General features: G+C 36.4%; 1 protein-coding gene across 1 annotated transcript in view; it reads right to left on the bottom strand.

The window, feature by feature from the left end:
* The window catches only part of necab3 (N-terminal EF-hand calcium binding protein 3), a 33688-nt gene extending 14961 nt beyond the window's left edge, over positions 1-18727 (bottom strand). Inside the window, exons 1-3 of the mRNA XM_059570108.1 lie at positions 18470-18727; positions 13450-13474; positions 1755-1863 (exon numbers count right to left, since the gene is read on the bottom strand). Of these exons, the coding sequence (XP_059426091.1) occupies positions 1755-1863; positions 13450-13474; positions 18470-18598 (263 nt within the window). The 5' untranslated portion in view covers positions 18599-18727. The remainder of the gene's footprint in view (positions 1-1754; positions 1864-13449; positions 13475-18469) is intronic.
* Positions 18728-20584: the final 1857 nt, after the last annotated feature.

A 20584-nucleotide genomic window follows, 5' to 3' on the forward strand; every position in this document is an offset into this window, starting at 1 on the left:
ATTAGATAATTCCCAGCGGTCTGCGAACCAACAACATAATCGTAATGAGGACAAGAACTGTTTAAAAAGAGTCGAGATGCACGCTTTGCATGGAGCAGATCTATTTTAGACTAATTCACTCCAGGCATCTGAATGCAGTAATTACGCAGTGACCATTCGGACTGATTACAGAAACCATTTTTCACTTTCAGAGGAAAATCTGAGCTTGGACCTTTGTGTGTGTGTGTGTGTGTGTGTGTGTGTGTGTCACAGCTCTGCAATGCAGTTCTCTGTGGAGTCAAATTTGCAGCTTTGTTCTGTCAATGCTTTGGTTTCCTGGAACACAATACTCAATGCTTTGATTCACACATGCCACCTCGGGTTCGACTTTGATCCTCCTACGTGTCGACGTTCGACTGCTTGTTCGTTTTCTCTGCAGATGCTCTAAAAAGCAGCGCAATATAATCAAGCCTCTCTGAAAGGCGACTAATTAGGGAACGAAAATGTAAGGTTGCCAAGGATACAGGTCACCCAAACTCAAAGGCTAAACTACGGGGGGTCTTTACAAAGTATGAACTGCGCCCACTGATTGCACGCTATGTTTGCACCTGATTTGCTAAAGGAATTATGCAAATCAGATAACGATGCAAAAAGGCATGAATAATTAGCGCAGGGCACTTGTGGAGGATGCAACAATCAGGTGACTTTAAAGTCATTGAACAGCATCACGAACAAATGATCTGAAAATGCAGATAGTGTGGGCTACAGGACTATACCATTCCATCCTCATTTAATGACTTTTTTTTTTTTATAATATTTTATCCGCCACCAGCCTTCTATATAAGTGCATTAATTGCCTCAAAAATAGCACTGAGATTTGTAAATAAATTACAATATATAATAAGCCTAATGTCACGGAGCGCGCGCCTGTCACTGAGCGTGCGCCTTCACCTCTCTCCGGTCTCATGCGCTCCTTGTCACCTGAGTTCTAGGACTGCAATTCCCATCCTTCCCTTCTGCTATCATTAGTTTCCAGCCCTGTCTGGTTTTCTCATCAGCATCATCATATCCACCTGTTAATCATTATCCCCCCTTTATCTGGACTGCCTGGTTCTGTGTTTCTCTGTGAAGTGTTGTTTTACCACGCTGTATGTTGCTTCGTGCTACCTTAGTGTTTTATGCTCTGTGCATCCTTGGTTTGATACCTGCTTCAATAAAGTCCTGCAGATGGATCCGACTGCCTCTACTTCGTCATTACACCTAAACTGCATATAATATAATATAATATGATATGATATAATATGATATAATATAGTTTTTTATTCTAAACAAAAAAAGAATTATAATATTGTTAGAAATATCACAGTCTTGCATTCAGATTATAAATGAGATTTAAAAAAACAAAGAAACAAAAACAAATGCAGATCCAAAACCAAAGATGTAGATAATCTGCATATATCTATATTCTATAGCATTGTGGCTGTCTTATAATGTGTACTGCACACTGTTGATTTATTGCTATCAAAAAAATATATATATATAATAAATATACAAATTATAATAAAATAATTTGTTTAATCTAATAAATACAATAAAATATATAAGATTTATAAAAAAAAATTGTATAATAGAATATTTAATATAACATTTTAAATAAATAATTACACTGTTTTTTTTGGAGATTATCAAGCATGCTTGCACTGAAAATAGTGTAAACTGGACTGTGGGTGTTTACTGAAGAAGCTCTGTTTGTTTGTTATGTTTAAAGTACATACTTCGTCTGCCGTCCATCGATGGAGTAGAACAGCTCTCGCAGCTCGTCGGTTGTCAGTATCCCATCTGCAAAATACGCTTTAAACTCCTCGAAGGACAGCTTCCCGTCATCTGCAAGAAGATACAAGAGAGAATCAGCAATCAGAGAATCTGCTGCCAAGTTTCCACCCAATGATTTTAATTTGTTTTGGCAACAAAAAGGTTTAATGCATCAAAATGTTTACTGATATAACTGGTGTTATAAATGCTAATTATCGTTAAAGTGTTGCAAGTGTCATCTAAATATTTTTCCACTTAACTTTAGAGTATAAATTCTATGTCCATACTTCACGAAGTACAAGTTTTGAAACACTTTATAATCTTTAGTGCAAATAAATGACAGAATTACATTTGTGTCTGTGTTTGTATGTTGCTCCCATTAAATAGCTGTTTCTCAGTAAAGTTTAAGGAAGTGGTTAATCTATTTAGACTTCATATGAAGTGAAATGCTCTACTAAAATCTAAATCAAAATGATTTTTTATCAACATGAATGAACAACACCCCAGTATATGCATACACAAAACACACATTTAGACAAGCAGAGACTGGCTGATGGTCATGCAAAATGACCAATCACTGTTTGATTTGCTTTTACATGCGGTGTAGAGGTGGGATTAAAAAACGCACAGAATTCGATAAACAGTTGCTTGTGCATATCTAGTTTATTGCCTCAAACAAAACCAAATCTTCTAAAGATCTGATGCCACAAACATTGCAAACTTTGGAAATGAGCTCTTAATCTTCACTTGTTTATAATATCTTCACTTCACAATTGTTCATAATACCATTTCAGCATCTTGTTTAGTATGCAACAATCAGGTGAGTTTAATGTGAATGTACAGCATTACAAAAACATTTGAATTGAACTTAAAATGCAGACAGTGTCCTTGACTACACCGTGCATCTCTATAGATGCAAGTCTAACGCTCTTCACCGTTATATATTTGATCATCATTTAATGCATTCCTGCTGCAATGATGATCTGTAAAAACTGTAGACAAAAGTCTTATATATATATTAAATAATATTCCATTTACAGTCAACCATCTATAAGCAGTAATGCCTTAAAGAAGTGCATTAATTGCACCAGAGAGACAGCATTGAGTTTTCTAAATGAGATGCAATATATAATATGTTTCAAATACCCATTATCATACCCATACCCATACACAGAAATAAACATGCAAAGCAACCGATCACAGTTTGTTGTGTTCAAGTTTGTTGTGGAAACGTGTCAAAAGTTAATCAGATTTCAAGTTGAAATGATTATTGAAATATTAAATCAATTCGATTGTCTGATGGCCTGATACAAAAACCTGTGCACCTTGACTCTTGAAAACTGCAATGCAGTCTGGTTGGTGCTAGCGATGTTGACTAGATCTTTCCAGTCTTGTGTGCAGCATTCATCAAACAATCAGTGTAATGACTGGAGGTTGAGACAGCGTTTACTCGTCTCCTCAGCCCACGACGAGTGTCTTTATCAGGTCCTGGCAATGCTTTTTACTGACGGCAGACGTTGTAGATCATCCTTGATATGTGAACTACCATCTGCTGTGAGTGCATGCTCTTATTATTAGGTAAGGTGGAGAAGGTGTCATCCATCAAAAGCCCAAAGAGATATATACACCGCTATATGTGACAGCACTCTTTCATGGTTGACGGATCGTATACATCACTTCCTCCCTGAGCAGCTCGCTGAGCATTGGGCTCTCTGACATTTATCAGCCTCCTGAAAGACACCAGAAGTGCTTTTAGCCCTCCAGTTGTCCATTTGAGGTTTGACGACACTTCAGCTTGACGTCAGGGGCAGCGAATGACTTTTCACAACGTGAATGTGAGAGGAAAACTCTGGTGAAGTGAAGATCTGGAAAAGCCAATATCTACTAGCCTAAGAGAAAATGATACAAGATTTGTATGTTTTCTGAAGGAAATACTGGAGAAATACCTGTGCAAATCCATGCCAAAATTATTCTGAATAATATCATTAAAAAGCCTGGCCTGGCAACAGTTTATTGAACCTTTAGATAAAATAAAAAAAAGAGAAGTTTCTTGTTATCATATTGGATGCATTAGTTATTTATGGCACATACTCTGATATAGTGAGAATATGCAGGAAAAACAGCTCAATTTTATTCAGAGAACTGAGCAAAAATATGCATTTTGGTGCAGATGGTGATTTTATTATACGATGAAATACTGACGCTTGTAATGTAAATCAATGAGATCTTTAAAACATTAAGAAATGATATGACATAATAGCATGTCTTAGTAAGATGAGATTGAAATGATTGAAACAAATAATGCAGTGCAATGCAATTCTGATTGGAAGATGAAGAAATATAGGCTCCTCAGAAGATGGGAGATGTTCTTCTAGAAACAAACGCTCCTCAAAAGATCCTGAGGATCAGATTTGAGACTCTAAAACATGATTGATGGAGAATCAAGTAAAGCTGAGCTGCTTCAGTCCAGTAAGAGTTATATTAATGCAGTAATTCTGACCTTTACTTTATCAAAATGAGCAAATTTTTGAAAGCAAAATATGTTTGTACAATTATACTAAAAGACCTCAGACTTGATAAAAAGGCATGAAAACTGAGTGTGAAACAGGTTTATCAGCAAAGATTTAATCATTTCAAATCTGATCCAGTAGGTTTTAAAGGGTTAAAGATGATTTGAGTGAGATTCAGAGCAAGTATATTATTTACTACAGTGATATATAAAGTAGCCTGAGTTTGCGCTTCTGAGAACTTTTTTTTATTGGAACAGAGAAGAGTTTCAGGCATAAACCAAAGAGAAATTGCAATGAGACGCAGTCTGTCTCCAGGGCCAGAGATCAGACGAGAGCATCTTCACTCCTCTTTGAGAAAGAATACAATGGAAATTAAAGTCAAATACTCAAAGCAAATACTCAAAGCATCACTTATTAAAGCACACATTTTGATCTAGACATCAACTATGGATGAATCAAACGAACAACAATTAGACTGATTCTGAAAACAGAAAGCAAACCACCCTAAAAACCATCAGAAACACTTGATATATAAATCTCAGCAAGACATTAAATAACCATGATTCACAAATCTGCACAAAGATGGTTTGAATGCATTTACTGCATTACTTTTTGTGGCCAAATGGATACTTAATTACACAAGGCTCACAGAGACAGTGGACATATTCAGCGCATTAGAGCACTGTCCAACGTCTCCAATTAATTCAAGAGCAAATCTGATGACCATCTGGGTTCAGTCTCTCCACGACAGACGTCACTGATCAGACTCTCCGCTTCAGAGCCAAACAGTGACACCTTCTTCATTCTGTCTATGGCTAACTCAAGCACAAACTAACAGCCAAAGAAGCACTTAGGAAAATATCTTGCGTAGGAATTTAATTATGCTGGAAGAAACATCAGCACTTTCAGAGCAGAAAGAAAGATTGTAGTTTTCTCTCCAGAGAACTTCTTTAAGTCTCTAAAGCACATTTGTATGCTAGAAATTTAGTGGGTCGTTCAGTTGCATTATGCACAAATATTAGACATAACAGCTTCATTCACAACACAGACAAATGCATTGGACAATATATGTTAAATTATTAATATGCATACATTTAAAAAAGGAGAAAATATTAAATCTCAGAACAAAATATGCAATATGCATAAAAATGCAATATATGCTAAATATTAAATTCTAAATATGAAAATATAAAAACAATTGTATAGCCTGAATGCACTGTAAGTCACTTTGGATAAAAGCATCTGCTAAATGCATAAATGTAAATGCATATTAAAAATATCTGTGATGAATTTGATGTTATGATGAAAAAGCATGGTAAACTGTGCTTTTTTTAGACTGATTCAGGCCACATCTAAAACATCCTCAATCAGATTTAAACATGAAAATTGGAAATGAGCATCAAGCTCCAGTTTGGTCATCTATGGATTGTGAAGATTAGCTTTTTTTTTCCTTGCCTTAACATCGCATGACATTTCTAGGTTTAGTTCTGAGAGATATCTGACGTCTGCCGCAGCTCTTGTGGTTAATGGAGACCCCGGAGAGGAGCGTTTGGCTCTCAGGAGACTCTTATCTTCTCTGCTGCTCTGTCTTATTTAGTCTCAAACTAATGTGCTGTTCGGTATTGTTGTGTGGGGTTCAGCAGACTCTAATGCATCTTCCTAAGCGTTTCCCACCCATCCCATGCTGTGCTTCAAACACATTTCCTTCAGCGAGGGTGGAGCATCGCCTGCTACATTTACTTCAGGGATTTATTCTGTTAAAGCCTAATTTGTTTTCTCTCACACACATCTGTGCTTTTCAAACATTTATGGGTTTTAGGTATTTAAAACATACCTAAAAGTTCAGTTTATTTCAAGCGACAGCTGAAAACTCATCTCTTTCGACACTACTTGAGTTCATCCTTAATAAAAAAACAACAACAACTTTGTCTTTCTCTTTATTTATCCCTTCCCTTTCTAGCTTGTACTTGAAAAAAATGTCAGAAACTTGGTATAATGAGCACTTTCTGTGTCTGTTTGCCTCTTTAAGAAGAATTGCTTTATGTATTCCCCATTAGTCACTTTGGATAAAAGCAAGATGATTAAATTTAAATTAATGCACCTTTGGGTTGTTTTAAAACTAAATTCAGGAATTAATGCAAATCAATGTGCAAACATGGACAACATTTGTGCCGATGTGCTGTACCAACAAAAAAAATCATACCTCATTATCTTAGCCCCTAAATAGTCCACCCCCCAAAAAATTTTCTTGGAAAATTTTCTGAAAATGCTGAAATTTGCTCAGGTTTCATCACTTGCTATGCAATGGATGCTCTGCAGTGAATGGGTGCCATCAGAATGAGAGTCCAAATAGCTGAGAAAAACATCACAATATCCACAAGTAATCCACACCACTCCCGTCTTGTAGGAAGTGTTATTATGGATTATTATTATGGATAATTATGAAAACAACAGTTTGAAGTTAAAAACGTCTTAATTATGTGTTTGTTTCTTATAAACATGCAGCTTTCAAATGTTCAAGAAATTAATTGTTAGATGGGGGTGCTGTGGATTACTTATGGATTATTGTGATGTTTTCATCAGCTGTTTGGACTTTCATTCTGACGGCACCCATTCACTGCATGCAGATGATCAACTGGTGAGCAAGTGATGCAATGCTTCATTTCTCTAAATCTGATGAAGAAACATCTACATCTCAGATGGCATTAGAGGGAAGATATTTTCAGCAAATTTGCATTTGTAGGTGAATTATTCCTTTAACACTAACAATAAAATAAATAAATAAATCACATCAATCTAATTCTACATTAACACACAAAGATGCTATGCATCTGCAAACCTCAAAACCACCAGTTTTCATTTCATGGTAGGAATTTAATATTTTTCACGCAAGTAAATTTGCTCTCCAATCGCTTGAAGCCGAATAAACCATAGAAAGGGTAAAAAAAAACTCTGCATGAGCGATTGTGTCAAAAGTCACCAGGTGTTCACCGGGGACCGGCCCAGCAGTCCATCTAGAACCTACCCTGCGGGTCAATAGCAGACACACGACTCTTTTCTCTTGCCCACGTCTGTCCCTCGCTGTAAGGATCCAAAATAATTGGCAAGAGTTTCTTTGAGGCTAAAACATATATTACATCTCACAGCTGTCACAATGGGAGAAACGGCTGAATGTCAGTGTGAGGGAGACTCTCTGTGCATTCAAGGTCTGACAGAATAAAACGGAGAAAATTATAATTCATTCTTCATCCCTGCATGAACACAAGCTGAGAGTGTCAGTAAAACATCAAGAGCGTATTCAAATAAATATGCAGCAGGTGGTCAGACTTAAAGCTAAATGCATTTATTATGCATACATTCAATGAATGTGTTAAACATACATAAAGTCCAAGATGAAATTTCAATGGCTTATGAGCCGTTTGGATGCATAAGTATTCATGTATGAGTTACACAATTACCCTGCAGTAACGAGACACTGCAATGATATTGCAAATTAATATTTTATGCCTAAAGTAGTTTTATTTGCACACAAGGCAAAAACGACTGAATTTAAATAGATAGAGCCCATAAAAAAGAACAACTATCTCTCTTTGTACACAGTGTCTCTCTTTGTTTTTTTTTATTATTTTTTTTTTTTTTTAAGAGTTGGTTCAAAGGAAATTCTTTCATATTAAATGCGCGAGAGACAAAGTTAGATTTGGATTTCACAGGACAGTTTCTGGCTTTTGTGCGAGCTGCCAAGACAATGCTTTATTTCAGCACAAAACCTCCAGTCATCTGCTTCTTTAAGCTCTTTCTCATTTGGGAATTGCATTTTTTACATGTAATTTTTCATCTCAGTGTGGCTGTCAGATAAACTTAACTACTCAGAACAGAACTGAAAAAAAGACAATTTTCACAGATAATTAAACTTAAGCTAAGGTAGACAGAAGACAGAACCTTGAAAAATAATCATTAATACAAAAATAAAATAAAACCTACTCTATAAGGAATTGCTAGGGTCTTCTGGATGGTTGCTTTTCAGTCCCTATTCTCATCAGTCTGAATGTTTTAGGAATCACTCGTGATGCTTGACCCTAAAAACACCACAATTATTTACTTATCATTTTATTAATTGTCCACCTATTTTAAATATATTCGAGATTTCTCCTCTTTCCAAACATTCATCTAGGTAAGTTATATTTTTCATCTTTGATAATATCATAATTGTTGTTTTAACAATGCACAAGCATGTCACTCAAATAAATAAATAAATAAATAATCTTGGATAATGAAGACTATTAGAATATACCTGTAGCTAAAATGTAATTGAATTTATAAAAGCGAAACATACCCCTGTATAGAGTTTTGTATTTATATTCATAAGACATAGTATGTTTTCCCGAATATCAGCATGTGTGGACAACTGCCGGTGTTTGTGCCATATTTAGTTATCTATGCAAGGCCTATTTCCACACACTCAAATATTGTTTAATTATCATTAACAATTTTGTTGTCAGTTTCACACACCAATACTTTCAGCCCCAGCATCCTCATAAACACACTCATCTTTCCTCTCCAGTTCTGAGAGGTTTGCTCCGCCGCTAACTCAACCAGCAGCGCTGTCAGATTGAGTTAACAGATGCAACACGAGCAGACAAACACTCTAAAGCACAACCCAATCTGTCTGTTTGTCTGAGCGCTGAGAGAAACACACACTGAGAGAGGGAGGAATGAAGAAGGGATTGAGAGGGAGACAGCAGGAAGAGGATGAGAAAGGACATAGAAATGATGAATACACAGACAGAAAGCTAGAACATTTGCAAAGCGCCTGATTTGGGGAAAGAGGATGCAGAAGAGCAGAAGGGAAGTGCGGTGGCTGTATGTGAAGAGACAGTCGCAGTGGGCGTTCTCAGCCTCTTTTGAGGCCTTTTTCATTACATTCTCTTTCCCTTTGTGTCTGTGCTGACAGCTCTAGGATTTTGGACCCTGCCGAAGGGGCCGTCAGACACGCTTGACATGCCGTTTGTCACTCGACTGGCCGACAATGATGGCTCAGGCAGATACTGAAACCGACCTTCTTTCAGGCAATAAGCTTCTGTTATGTATGACACAGCTAGAAATACAAACTACAACCAGAATAGCGAAGCAGTTAAAGCTGCAGCATCTACATGCAAATCTGAAGCAAACAAAACTGCTAAATAATGACTGTTTTCAAACAGGTTTCACAAACAGTACTGACCCTGCTCCCTATCTGCCATTGGACAGTCAAACAAATAGCCCCGTCCCAAATTCGCACCATTGGTTGAGCACTTTTTGGGCTGCAGATGAATGTTAATTCACGAAGTTAAACTACCAATGACTGACTTATAGTGACTGTAAAGACACCAGAAACTATTTGAATGCAATTAATTACACATAACTGTTAACTAGCCGAGAATTATCTAATTACATCATTGAAATTAAAAAGCAATGATCTAAATCAGCCACTGATGAATGCTTTACATTTTGAATACTATCTAAAACTAACACATAACCTGCCCATAAATGTATTTTCTTACACAAAACATGTTTTTAGTATATATTTAAACAATTAAAAAACTACAATTTAAAAATTTAGAAAAGTAAACAAAACATCTTTTTTTTTTTTTTTGCATTTAATGTGATTATGGAAGTTAAATGGGTCGTGAAGAGCATAACCTGTTAGGACAGAAAACAAAACAAATGCTTATAGGTGGTATTTTACATTCACATACAAATTAAATGTCTTGAGTGAAAATATTTAATTAATACTCTAAACTTAATTAGGCAGCCCTAATCAGTATAATCCCTTCCTCAGAGTGAAATTTCAAAGTTTAACAACCACAACCCAGTAAAGTTGGCTTTAGAAAGAATCGGCAAGAATCCATGATCTCGGTGTCACAGGCCTGTGGGAGAGAGTTCGTTAACGAGGTTAGTGTGAGCTGCTTTTAACTCAGCTTCTAATCTTTAAATAATCTCCCTTCAAGTCGCTGAGATGGAAATCCTCACAGGAGAGCTACAGCTCAACTTAAAGCTCAGTTTATCCTCAAGAGGAGAATAGCAGCCAAACTCTGTTTTTATTTCCCATTCGTCTAGTGCAGTGCTCTACTTAGCAACCGCGTTCTAGTTTGACACCAGCAGCTCACTTCATCAACGCTTTCTGATCGAACGAAACTCGACTCGGGAAATATTTACAACTATCTAGATAGTTGTTAGGTTGAGTAGGTGGTTGCTAAGGTGTTGTGAGCAGTTGGTGGCGCAGGTGGTTTCTAGGGTGTTGTGGATGGTTTCTATGGTGCCGTAGATGGTTGCTAGGGTGTCATGGTGGTTTCTAGAGTGTTACTCAGATGACCTGGGTGGTTTCTAGGGTGTTATAGGTGGTTGCTAGGGTGTTGCTAGGATGCCCTAGGCGGTTTATAGGGTGTTGTGGGTAGTTGCTAGGACACCCTGGGAAGTTTCTAGGGTGTTGTGGGTGGTGATTGCTAGAACGCCCTGGGAGGTTTCTAGGGTGTTGTGGATGGTTGCTAGGATGCCCTAGGTGGTTTCTAGGGCGTTGTGGGTGGTTTCTAGGACGCCCTATGTGGTTTCTAGGGCGTTGTGGGTGGTTGCTAGGACGCCCCTAGGCTGTTTCTAAGCATTGTGGGTGGTTGCTAGCATGCCCTAGGTGGTTTCTAGGGTGTAGTTGGTGGTTGCTAGGACGCCCTAGGCGGTTTCTAGGGCGTTGTGGGTGGTTGCTAGGACACCCTAGGCGGTTTCTAGGGTATTGTGGGTGGTTGCTGGGACGCCCCGGGAGGTTTCTATGGTGTTGTGTGTGGTTGCTAGGACGCCCTATGGGGTTTCCGGGGTGTTGTGGGTGGTTGCTAGGATGCCCTATGAGGTTTCTGGGGTGTTGTGGGTGGTTGCTCGGAGGTTTCCAGGGTGTTTTGGGTGGTTTCTACAGTGTCATCGGTGGTTCCAATGATGTTCTAGGTAGTTGCTATGCTGTCCTAAGTGGTTGCTAGGGTAATCAAGGTGGTCACTAAGGTGTTCCGATCGGTTGCTAGGTGGTCCATTCTCAGCTGTCTGATATTCAGGTTTCAGCTCGCTCCTTCGATGTACATCTGTGTTTTTTCCACCTCGTTTTGTGCAAGTGAAAAGGCAGAGATAACGGCATGTGATGTTAGTGGTCTGTTTAAACTCACTGTGAGCAGTAATAATATTGATGCAGCCTTAGCAAAGCCCACTACTAATTATGGCTTTTTTCACAGCACAAACGCAGCTCTTTCATTTTCTCTCTCTCTCTGCCGCTCTTATATTCTCGCACTCCACTTCTCTTTCAGTTTCTCTCCATCCTTGGCCACGGTGAGAGCATGATTGAAGTGGCAAGAAGGTAATTGGCATTCTGGAACAATAATAATGACCTCTGAAAGGACTGTGCTGCCTCAGCGACAGCCACTCACTTCTGATTTGTTTGGACAGTGCATCGTTCTGTTCATTTCGCCCTCGCCATCCTCGTGCATTACAGGCCTTTGAAGAATAAACTGGCGTTTTGTGACAGACTGGCCATTGGCTGCGGCTCAGATTAACCCTCACATGTGCCTGAGGGACTCCAATTACTCTCCGGCTTCAAACTCATCAAACATACATTATGAATAAAAATGAAACGTTTTTTGCAAACGCCTGTATTAGCATTCCCAGAAATTATAAAGCGAGTTCTCTTCAGCACCCATAGGAAAGAAAGATGTGACCTGATTAACATCGCAATTGTATTCCAGACAGAAATAAGATTAACTGAGAGGAAAATAAAGATCTCGACAGGGTCTCAAACTGTGCTCAAGTCTGAGAAGCAATCAAAAGTCTGAAGAACATCTGTTTGTGTTCCACTAGCAACAGCAAGAGTTCACCCCAAAGTTTTTTTTCCATCATTTACTCACCCTCATGTCATTTTTTTCATATGTTGAACATAAAAGAAGATATTTTAAACAGTTGTTGGTCCGATGTAGGGAAAATTATTCTGTGGAAGTCAATGGGGACCATCAATTGTTTGATTACCAGTTTTTTACATATGTGAAACATAAATAAGACGCTCATAAAGGTTTGCAATGATGACACAATTTTCATTCTTTAAAGAGGACTTATTATGCCCCATTTTACAAGATGTCAGTTTCAGCTATAAATACCCCACAGTTCATTTATTGTACCACACTGAAAATGACCATTTTTAACAGAAGTGAAAACAAGCTGTTTTTGTGCATGTCTTTTTAAATGCAAATGAGCTGACAAGGGAGGAGCCTTTACAGGTCATGCCTTGGATACTCCACCAAAACAAAACACCTGCTAGGTTTTGATCATTATTATGTCATGCACACATGATACTGCAGTTTGTCTGACATCATGAAAGTTTATTATTTGCATGGTTTTAAAGCCATATCAGTTTAGACTTCTGATAGACTGTTTCTGAGCGTGCAAGTCTGAAATTCCAAATTGCATACTCTATATCAGCTTCAAAATGCTGTCCTGTGGCCTTATGCAATTGTTTATTGTCCATCATATGCACAATTCAGAAATTCATGCCGGAAGTAGTAGGTCATCCTGGTACTTTTTGCCTACTCTTGTTTTGAGTACTGTGAATTCACACATACATCTTTTCGCCTACTATATAGTAGGGATGTATGCAATTTCAGACGCAGCCATCATTACCAGTCGTGGGCGGGGCCTGATCCAGAATGACATCACTGACGGTTCGATTTACAGGGAATGCATGAATTTGATCAAATGTATTATTTGAAAGCTCTAAAACTCAACCAAATGCATGAATGTAAATGTTGAGATCTCAGTACGAACGCAAACATTTCTCATCATATTCTTCCATGATTAAATGATCTGAGCTGCCTTTTGCTTTAATTTCATTGCCTCGTTTGTGTCATTGTATCTAATCTATAAACTGTCTATAAACATCTGAGATAATACTGAATGTTGAAACCAACGCATCAGGATATTGTTGCAGGATAACTATGCAAACGGTTTATTTACAGTGACTAAGCAGAAAGCAAGAAAAATGCTTTTTGTTTCATTGATTTGGACTTGAAATAAGACTTGCAATTGAACCGCTGTGCAAAAGTAACAGGAGAAACACTTTAAATATGACATAGCAAAAGGTCAGACTCACCGTTTTTGTCAGCTCGACGGAAAATCTGTGAAGAGATAAAAAAAAAACAGTCAATAGGCAGTTTATCATTGTGAGCAACATACAGAAGCGTAGAGGACGGGTTGAAATCAATACTGAATATAATATAGCCTGAATGTCTTTAATGAACTGCACCTTTAGAGCTTTACTGTGTTTGTTTCTGTTGTTAATTATTATCACAATTTATATGAATGGATTTCTTTGTGTATAAATGTTCAAATGTAATTTATTTCTGTGATGCTCCGCTGTATTTTCAGCATCATTCCTCCAGTCTTCAGTGTCACATGATCTTCAAAAATCAGAATAATATGATGATTTACTGCTCAAGAAACATTTCTGATTATTATCAACAGCTGTGCTGAACAATATTTTTGTAGAAAATGTGATACATTTTATTTTTCAGGATTCGCAGATAGATAGAAAGTTCAAAAGAACAGCATTTATTTGAAATAGATACCTTTAGTAACATTATAAATGTAACTTTTGATCAATTTAGTCTATCTTTGCTGAATAAAGTATTAATTTATTTTTGGGGACAAAAAAACTTTGTCCCCAAACTTTTGAAAGGTAGTTCAATTTTATAAATACATGCATATACTGGCACAATTTAAGTTTCATCATAATGTTATTCAATATAAATAATAATATTTTTTAATTTTATACCTTTTTTCACCTGATTTATTACATAAATATCTCATTTAGAGCAATGTATTTTATTTGTAATGTGTTCATGTGTTTTTATTTTTCATATGCACAAGTTCTGCTTATTTTTCCTCATTTATTTTATTCTCTTATTTTCTGAAGTCACGTCTCTGCTGTTAGCTTCTTTTATGAAGCTCTGGTCTTTGTAAGCACCAATACTGAGAGCTGCTTTTCTCCTCTGGGATCTACATACATATTGTCAGGTGGCCGGTTTATTATATCTTATAAAACACAGCTGCAAGCCTTTGAATTTTTCTGCAAAACAAAGCAAAAACAAGCTAAACAAAGGAGAATTGAAGTAGTGTGTCTAGGCCTCATTATTTACAACAGAACCATTTACAAAAAGCAGTTTGTGCAAATGGATGAATTTTAGATTTGAGATTTAATTTAGTGGGAACATTTCATGCAAAAATGTAAATTCTGTGATTATTTATTCATCCTCATGGTGTTCCTCTGCTGAAGCGCTGAAATCTTATTCAAGTTCATGTATAGACAAAAAAAAATGCTTTTTTGTTGTTAAACTGGTCAAAATAATTATTGCAAGCATGCACACATTTACTCTGATTATTGGGAGGTTTTTATCAGATTTTTGGACTCTCATTCTGACGGCACCCATTCACTGCAGAGCAACCTTTGCTGAGCAAGTGATGCAATGCTTTTTGTGTGTAACTATTTCTTTAAAAATGGCAATGAAGGGACCAAATATAACTGAATGTTCTTTTCTGGATGAACTATTCCTTTAATTAACATTTACATAAAAAGTGCAGTTTCACAAGCTTAATAAAATACAAACAACTGGCTTGCAGAATTAAAATGTCGTTCAGAGACAAATGGTATTAACTAAAACTGATAGTTGGATTCACACACTGTGTGCATTTGGCTGAGAGCCACACACAGTCAAACCAACGCTGAATAATCCCTTTAGAGTAGATTAATCTATGCAAAATGACACCGGGATGGAGATTAAAAGGTGAAATATACTTCGCTTATGAAGAGCAGGTCGCATGTGTGTTGATTCTTCAGCTTTATATGACACAATAAGGTTTGTAAAAGCCAGATGTGCAATAGAGCACTGCCAAAAGATAAGTGTAGGATAATGCATCATTAACAATGTCCTTTAAAGGTCATCTGAGCTTCCTGTCGAGAGATCGTTTCCAATGGCTCTCTGGCAGGTGTTGAGCCAGTGGGGAAACACGGGTCCTACTGACTCCGTTCAGAAAGACAACAAATGATTCGCAAAGCACAATATCAGTTGAGTCACGGTTTATAAATAGGCCTGACAGCATCTTAGTTAATCCAAATCTCTTTCTCCTTCAGAGCCCATGGTTCAGTATGAGCGCACAAGAGCTTCAAACGCGAGCCGAGGGAGTTATAAGTAGCTGTTCGCTCTTCTCATGTCAGCCGGCTTTAGAATTTTCGAGGATACGGACCCGGGAAAGATGATTAGCAATTATCGCCTCAGGGAGCGAATAAATACCTCCCACAAACACAGCCTCTGTCCGCGTGTGGCGAGAAGCGATATGATAACACTTGAGACACACAGCCTATTTTATTGACAAAGGCAACTTTTAATATCATGTAATATTTTAATTAGCAGGTCATGTACCTCGTTTCTTTCAATTTGGGTCATTTAGTGGGCCATATATATTATTCTGCAAATAATCTGTTTTAATTTGTGACCCTACACCACAAAACCAATCATAAGCGTCAATTTTTCATCAACTGAAAGCTGAATATAAAAATAAGCTTTCCATTGATTTATGGTTTGTCAGGAGGACAATATTTGGAAATCTGGAATCTGAGGGAGCAAAAAAAATATTGTAATCAAATAATCAAAAGTTAAGTTTTGATATATTTACGGTAGGAAATTGACTTAATATCTTCATGGAACATGATCTTTATTTAATGTCCTAATGATTTTTGGCATACAAGAAAAATCAATCATTTTGACCCGCACAATGTATTTTTGGCTGCTACTATAAATATACCCCAGAGACTTAAGACTGCTTTTGTGCTCCAGGGTCACATATGTGCAATAAAAATATATGAAACCTATAAAAATTGGAGCAATTTCATATATAAACAGATCTTGACCAAACAAATACATATGTTTATGACATATATATCATTTTTCCATCTTTAAACCTGTCCAGAATGTTTATATTATATAATATAAATATAAATATATAAGATAGATATGTACTTAAAACATACAACTATATATATAAATCTAAAGAAGTTTTGCATACTGTATATGTTGTTTTAATTGTTATGCATATATATTGTTGACATATAACCATATATATATATTATATAGATAATATTAACATATGTACATTTACAAATTTTACCATGGGAAGTTTATAAATATGTTATAAACTTATATTTTCATATACATAGAGAATTCACAAATGTGAAAATTATTTAATTAAGCCTAATAAATAACATATATGGCAATATCACTCTTGATATTGGACAATATCTGTCATACATTACATTTTCATATATATGCTGCTATTTTTTGAAAAGCTGAAATGCAAGGCGAAAGACAACAACAGAAGCAATCGTCTCTTTAATGAAACTATGAGACAGAATCACACGCTGAGATCAGCCTGCGCTTGAACAGATTGAATTCATCCAAGCAACACAGCAACATTAATCATGAAGCACATCAGAACTGTCAGAAACCTTTGCTGTATTTGCAGTGATGCTCAAAGACATGACACTTTTCTTCCCCAAGTGCACACTAAAGGATGAAAGCTTTAGATACAAACACAATGCTTTGACTTTTTGTATATCTCCCATCTGCACACGTCGAGGTCTTCATTTACAGACAACAAAAGCTAGAGCGGTGTTTAAAGTCAACATTAAATCTCTGCAACCTGTGATGTGGAAATCGGATATGAGGATATTCAAGAATAAAAATGTAGAACGGGACTTGATTTTATCCATCTGGAATTGATTAGACCAAGAAAAGCAAGCATTCACATCACAATGAATGTGGATTGCAATGGCAGATCAATTTCACTCTCCAGAGCTTCTCCACTTATCCCAGTGCGATGCTTCTTTTTCAAATCAATCATTATTTGATATTATTGCCATAACCTATATTATTTCAGTTATGATTTTAGAAAGCATGCACAACAGCAATGACTCAAGAGTATTTGGTTAACATTAACCAAATGCCTGCAGCCAAAAAAGGAGAGTTGTCTCTGAGACAAAGCAAGTTAATGCTTTTTAATTAAAGACTGCACTAATTAATCATGCAAAATGTGCTAAATAAAGTCAATTTTGATTTCAGGCTGACATTAAGGACAATCACGTACATACACGCACACGCACACACGCACACGCACACACACACACACACACACACACACACACACACACACACACACACACACACACACACACACACGTCCTCTCTGTTGTCAGACCCCCTCTATGACAGCTTACTTAATCCTGCTGAGAGAACATCTGCAACTTTTTATCTGTCACTAACACGACTGCACACAGCCTTAAAGATGCTGAAGCAGGAACTGCTTGTACAATGATTTTACATTAAACACATCCACAACACATGCAATACAAATGCAAGACAGAAGAAGTACAGAAAGATTATATAGCTAAGTATCAATGCAACCCAGTATGTCCTTGATTAGATTTTAATTGCTAAAAGCTCTACTTTAGAAATTCTGAACAAAAATCGTAATAATAATATTAACGCAAAAACAGACGTTTGAACACATTCAATATCTATCCAAAAGAATATATCAAATTGAATTGTAGAACAGAATGAAATCAAATTAAATTTGCTTCATTGGTGGCTGCAGAAATTATTTAATTACAACATAAATGCATAAACACATCAAAGTCAATAAGCATGAATGACAAGGGAGTGTGAATGAGAAAGGCATTCTTATTAAAGAGATTTTTAAGTATATTAAAGCCTCTTAAATGCATTAAATGCATGTCTATATTTAAATATGTAAATTTTCTATATATACTGTATACTACTAAATACCTGCTATCTGATGTTACAATGGAAGACATGACAATGCATTCTTCTGCTTTATAATCAGATATCCTTATGCATTATTTATTCCCTAAACTGTACCTATAACAATCAGCGCTTTATAGCATAACCTATTAAGATTACATATTAATATGTCCATAACCACCCTTTCTATCTGCCCTACATTAATAGAAGTAGTATAATGTCTTGTGTTCTTGGGTTCAAGGTTAATGTTTGCATGGTCATCTATTGGTGGGTTCATTGACCGAGCATTTTGCTACTTACATCGTGAAAGATGGGCAGTCCGTGAACCGCATCCTGCATCTGATGCTGCTGCTGCTGCTGTTTGGAGCGGAGATGCTCGCGCTTCGCCGACTGGAGACACATCGTGATCATTTCAGTGCACGCCAACATCTTTAAACGAGCTGTTCTATTTAAGAAGAAGAGTATGCACTTTAAGACACTGATATACAAGTAGATCTCGGAACTGGTGGTGCTGACAGCAGCACGGCGCAAGTCTTCAGGGGGCGAATGATGCTGATGCTGAGGAATACTAGTGAACGCCAAAGAATCGTTCTTTCGACTGAACCGGTTCTTTGAATGATTCGGACGAACTGATTCGAAAAGCGCTTGTGAATCACTGGACTAAAACCTTTGTGGATTTTTGTTGACAAGATTAATGGAGTGAAAAAAAAAACATATCTAGAATCTTTAACTTTAACTTTTAACCAGGCTTTATCCGCAGTGGCAATTTCTGTTCTGGAAATATGTGCAAATTAGCGCATATTTAATATTTAATTTAACAATGACTCATCTGTTTACATCATATATATATATATATATATATATATATATATATATATATATATATATATATATATATATATAGTGCATCCAGTAAATATGCAAAGCTCTTCCATTTTTCTACATTTTGTTATATTATAGCTTTATTCCAAAATTGATCAAATTCATTATTTTCCTGAAAATCATACAAACAATACCCCATAATGACAAAGTGAAAGAAGTTTGTTTGAAATCTTTGCAAATTTATGAAACGTTTTTCTCACCCAATTAACATATGATGTCTTTCCTTATGGTTATAATTTTGGACATACAGGACAAAACGAATCGATGCATCTTTTTTTATGTTATTGCACTGCTCAACTGAAATGAATCTCCGAGCGAACCGATTCGCAGAAATGATTCAGACTTCAAAGAGCCACCGATGAAGTTCTCGCTATGTGGCTCCTCCTCCTCGGATGCTGATTGGTCCAGCAGCAGCTTATCGCATCACTCTCTTTACTCGCTTTTGCCAAGAAAAATCAATTTTTGTTATTTACAGCAATTTCATTAAATTATATGGCTATGGCTATTAAATGAAATGACAACGAATACATAAATAAACATTAAAAATGTAATATTAATTAGAAATGAGTTATAATGTAACTGTACTTTAAATGACCACAGGTCATCTAAGGGCCACAATTCATTGAGACTCACCTTTGTACTAAAACACATATTCAATGTATTTGCATGGTATACCAATGTTTTTCAAAACGAGTGACAAATACCATGGTACTCACTGGTAAAAAAAAACCCGTGATGTAATAGACAAAATCTACTTGTAGTAATAACTAATTTACTATGTTTTTGTTTTATAGTTTTGGGCTGGCTTGCAAAATATCGTGGTATTACGAGGAAATACCATCACTGTGCTATGATTACCAATGTTTTCCAAAAGAAAATACCATGTTACGTACCTGCCCTAACCGACAGTGACACCTCGTGGAAAAACAGCCCCGTTTTTTCCAATTTATTTCTGTGAAATATTAGATAATATTATGAAAATATGGCCAGTTATTACTTTCATTATTAGACTTATTTTTTCAACATGCTGTCCCCAGCAGCACATGAATATGCAAATTAGATACAATGTATAGATAACATTGTGTTAATGGGCAAACCAGTTTATGGAACTTTTTTTTTTTTTTTTTTTACATATATTGCATACAGCAAAATGGTATATAAAATCATTATATTATATTTTTTAAAACATAGTTGACAATCGTCCTTATACAAAGATTTGTATAAAAAAATCCTGAAACCTAAAAAATAATTTGTGATTAAAAAAATAAAACTCCCGTAGTTTTTGCTTTTTCATTTTATTTTTTAAAAATTTTATTTGTAGATATTTTTCTTATGCACTAAACAATGTAATGACATTGAAAAAAAATATTATTAAAGTAGATTTTTCTGGATCTCAGGAGGATATCAGAATGGACGCGCATCGCGTCACGTAACGGCGTCGCACTGCGCAGTGACGTCACTCTGACATAGCGCCAGCGCTGGCAGCAGATCTGTACGGTTGAAATGGAGCAAAGTTTCTTTAAACGACGGAAA

This window comes from Carassius carassius, chromosome 17 (genome assembly GCF_963082965.1).
Source record: "Carassius carassius chromosome 17, fCarCar2.1, whole genome shotgun sequence".
Lineage (NCBI taxonomy): Eukaryota > Metazoa > Chordata > Actinopteri > Cypriniformes > Cyprinidae > Carassius > Carassius carassius.